This window comes from Eriocheir sinensis, chromosome 30 (assembly GCF_024679095.1).
Source record: "Eriocheir sinensis breed Jianghai 21 chromosome 30, ASM2467909v1, whole genome shotgun sequence".
NCBI lineage: Eukaryota > Metazoa > Arthropoda > Malacostraca > Decapoda > Varunidae > Eriocheir > Eriocheir sinensis.
The window spans coordinates 7,374,926-7,378,978 of NC_066538.1; the positions used below are offsets into that span (position 1 = coordinate 7,374,926).

The following is a 4,053-nucleotide window of genomic DNA, read 5'->3' on the forward strand; positions in this document are numbered from 1 at the left end:
ATCATGCCCCACCAGATGCACCCGGGCCACCTTCGGGACATCCACTGTGAGTCGCCCGTCACGCCCGACCACCACGTGCACCACGAGGTGGAGGAGGAGACCCCCACCAGCGACGACCTGGAGCAGTTCGCCAAGTCGTTCAAGCAGAGGCGCATCAAGCTGGGCTTCACACAGGCCGACGTGGGCCTGGCTCTCGGCACGCTCTACGGCAACGTGTTCTCCCAGACCACCATCTGCAGGTTCGAGGCGTTGCAGCTGTCCTTCAAGAACATGTGCAAGTTGAAGCCGCTGCTCATGAAGTGGCTGGAGGAGGCAGACTCCACCACCGGCAGTCCCACCTCCATCGACAAGATCGCGGCCCAGGGGCGGAAACGTAAAAAGAGAACCTCCATAGAAGTGTCAGTGAAGGGCGCGCTGGAGCAGCACTTCCACAAGCAGCCCAAACCCTCGGCGCAGGAGATCACCCAGCTGGCGGACACGCTGCAGCTGGAGAAGGAGGTGGTGCGTGTGTGGTTCTGCAACAGACGACAGAAGGAGAAGAGGATGACGCCCCCCATCCTGGGCCAGGGGCCTGACGGCCAAGTGGTGAACGGCACGCCGCCGGGCCCTGGCCAGCAGATCACCCCCACCAGCGACTACGGGCAGCCCCGCTCCGTGGAGCTGGCCCGCGAGCTGAAGTACCCTGGCTACACCCACCAGACCATGCACGGCTCCCCCACACACCTGCCGCCCCAGCACTCGCCCCCGGGGCCCCTCCTGTCGCCCCAGATGCCCCCTCACACAGTGGCGCCCTCCCATGCGGTTTCCCACTGATGGTCGCTCAACCTGTGGCAGGAGCCAGCTAACTGACCAGTGGCCAGCCGCAGCCATCAGCGACCCCTCTGGGACCGCCCACCCCCTTCCCGCCCCTCGTGTTCCTGGAGGCGCCCAGGCGCGGACCTTCCTCAGGGCGTCGCGCCGACCCCCGTCGGCGGTGCCGAGGCTCGGCCCTCTAGTCCCCGGGCGCCCCAGGGGGCGGCCGCCGCCACACCATCCTTACCAGACTGAAAAACTGGTGTGTCCATGTGTGTGAAAACTCCCTTGGTGATAAACGTATATTGCGCGCAGTGAGGAGCGAGTGAGGCGCCCCAGGACGGCAGCGCCGCGCCGCGCCGCGCCGCGCAGACCCCGCCACTGTGCGAAGACTGAGCTTCAAATTACGTGTGGACATTATGTAGCGGTTACCTCGAGTTTTTTGTGTGCGTGTTTGGAACATTCCAGTGGTGGCGGTGCCGGGCGGCGAGCGGCCCGCCGACCCCGACCGTGGGCGGCCGTGGGCGGGCGGCCCCGCCCAGCCTCACGCCACACTCAGCCGCAGCCTCAGCCGCCGAGAAAATTAATAATAATACATGGTGGCGGCGGTGGTGGGGCGCGGGTCCGTCCGGCGGTGGTGACCCTCTCACTGCCCGCCCGCCCGCCGCCCGTATCAACACACACACACACACATACACACACACTCACTCACACATTCACACACACACTCGCCGCCACCATCCTGCCAGCCTCAGCCCGGCCGCCACGCGCTGGTGCGGGCCGCCGCCACCACCTGGCGGGCCGGCGGGCGCCGCCGCCGCCACGCTGTACATAGCGACGTGTAAATACCGTGGGAGCCGTGACGGGGCGGCCACCGGCGCCGCACATGTGATATGTCTCAAGAGCTGAATTTATAATAATTTCCTTGTAATATATGTATAATTCACACCTAGATTAACCCTAAGTATATTTAGTTTGTGTTGACTGTTTCCCGCCACTGCTGCTCCGAGGGCGGGCTACCCACTGGCCCGTCGCCGCCGCCGCCGCCACCATCGACTCCCCCGCCCGCCGGGGCGGCCGGCGGCGGCGGGTCCGCCGGGCCGAGTCCGCAGGACCCGCGGCCCGAAGTACCCGAAGTGACTCGCCCTGAGCGTCCGGCCGCCCACCTGTTCCCACCGTTGTCCGCCGCCCTCGGCCCACCTCCCCGCCGCCCACCGCTGCCTGCCGCCCACCGGCCCCGGGCGGGGGCGCGGCCCCGGGCACCGCCGCCCCATCAATGGAAGCCGCTCGTCGCGGGGGCCGGCCGCCCCTCCTCCCTTCCCTGCCTCCTAGCGTCCAGCTGCGGCTCCGAGCGGCAGCAGTGGGTGCGGTGGGTGAGGAGGGCCGGCGTGGGCGGCGGGGCGGCGGGCGGCGGGCGGCGCCTCACGCCCGCCCTCTCTGTGTTTGTTCTTAATGTTTCCTGAATGTCTGTACTGAGGCTCCCTAGAAGTAATGTAGGTGGCGAGGTGATCCTGACACCCTCCCCGCGGCGACCAGCGCTGCCGGGAGCAGGCGAGCGGCGCACGAGGCCGCGGGAGGCAGCAGGGGCGTCGCGCTAGTGTGAGAGTACAAAGGATCACGTCGAGGTTATAAGATACAATCCACGTCAACAAGAGCGTCAACATCAACAACACTTGGGATCTGTAGTCACGACTGTACATAGCCTTGTATTAAACTTATTATGAATAATAAATGAAAGATTTGTCTACTTGGCTGGTTTGATTTGACTCCGGCACAAGACTGGAAAAACTAGCGAAGCCGCAGCGAGGAGAGAAAAGCGAGTCAGTCCGGATAACATAACCAAACCCATAAAAAAGGAGTTAAAACGCCAAGCCAGACCGGAAGTGAAAGAGCGAACGAGACCAAGGAGATAAGGAGACGGCCACACCTGCACCCACACACCTGCCGGCCACTCAGGGGAGATAAGCCCCCGCTCGCTGGCCGTGTCGGGACCTCAACGCCGCCACCTCCAGGCCGCGAGATTAAGCTCAGACGCTAGATAAAGACCGCTCGTGACGCCTCGTGTGTGTGTGTGTGTGTGTGTGTGTGTGTGTGTGTTGCTGAGCTACATCTCATTCATTACAGTATTATGTGGTAACCTAAATCTCTCTCTCTCTCTCTCTCTCTCTCTCTCTCTCTCTCTCTCTCTCTCTCTCTCTCTCTCTCTCTCTCTCTCTCTCTCTCTCTCTCTCGTGCAAGACATTCAAATATTCTAACACTAAACACACTTTCTTAAACACACACACACACACACACACACACACACACACACACACACACACACACTCCCCTGAACACTATCATTAGTATCTCGTTGCCAGATTATCCAGTCGATTTATTACGTGTTATCACTCGGGTTGTGTTGAAGTCTCCGCGAGGAAGAGGAGGAGGAGGAGGAGGAGGAGGAGTTATTGAAAGGAACAGATTTTAGGCGATGGAAAGGGGCGTATTATTATCATTATCATTATTATTATTATTATTATTATTATTATTATTATTATTATTATTATTATTATTATTATTATTGTTGATATTATTGTTGCTGTTGTTGTTTGTAGTAGCAAGGGTCTCATTTCTGTCATGTCGGTAGTTTGTTATTTGCTGTCTGTTACACGTTATTCTAGAGGTTGTAATTTCACACACACACACACACACACACACACGCACAAACACACACCAGACTAAATATAACACACAAACACTAATTCTCCCTCCTCGACGCCACATGTATGACACTAAGCAGGATGTATGAGCAGACGTGTATTGTACCTGTCACGAGTAGCGAGGGAGGGGGCAGGGGAAGGGAGACGGGAGGTGGGGGGTGGGGGTGGACTGGCGTAGCTATTTCTTTGGCGTATAATCCTGACAGGTGCTTTAAATGATATGTTTGTGTGTGCGTATGTTTGTGATGGAGTGGTGGTGATGATATGGTGTTGTGGTGGTGGTGGTGGTGGTTGTGTTCGGTGTCATGTCATCACCTTTTGCACCTCCACCACTATCACTGCTATCATCACCACTACTGTCATCACCACCACCACCATCACCACCATCACCACCTCCACTTCGGTGTTGCGTGTTTCTCAGCTGCTCGATAACGTCTCTCTCGTGTGCTATATATTTCGTACCGTGTGTGTGTGTGTGTGTGTGTGTGTGTGTGTGTGTGTGTTTATCGTACTGTCCTATCTCTTTCTCTAGTCTTCTGCACAAATCTGAACACACACA

At 58.5% G+C, this 4,053-nt stretch overlaps 1 protein-coding gene across 1 annotated transcript in view; it reads left to right on the forward strand.

Annotated features, from left to right (window-relative positions):
• The window catches only part of LOC127005537 (silk gland factor 3-like), a 3,006-nt gene extending 467 nt beyond the window's left edge, over nucleotides 1–2,539 (forward strand). Inside the window, exon 1 of the mRNA XM_050874463.1 lies at nucleotides 1–2,539. This exon is cut by the window's left edge and continues 467 nt beyond it. Within this exon, the coding sequence (XP_050730420.1) occupies nucleotides 1–813 (813 nt within the window). The 3' untranslated portion in view covers nucleotides 814–2,539.
• The last annotated feature ends 1,514 nt before the right edge of the window (nucleotides 2,540–4,053 follow it).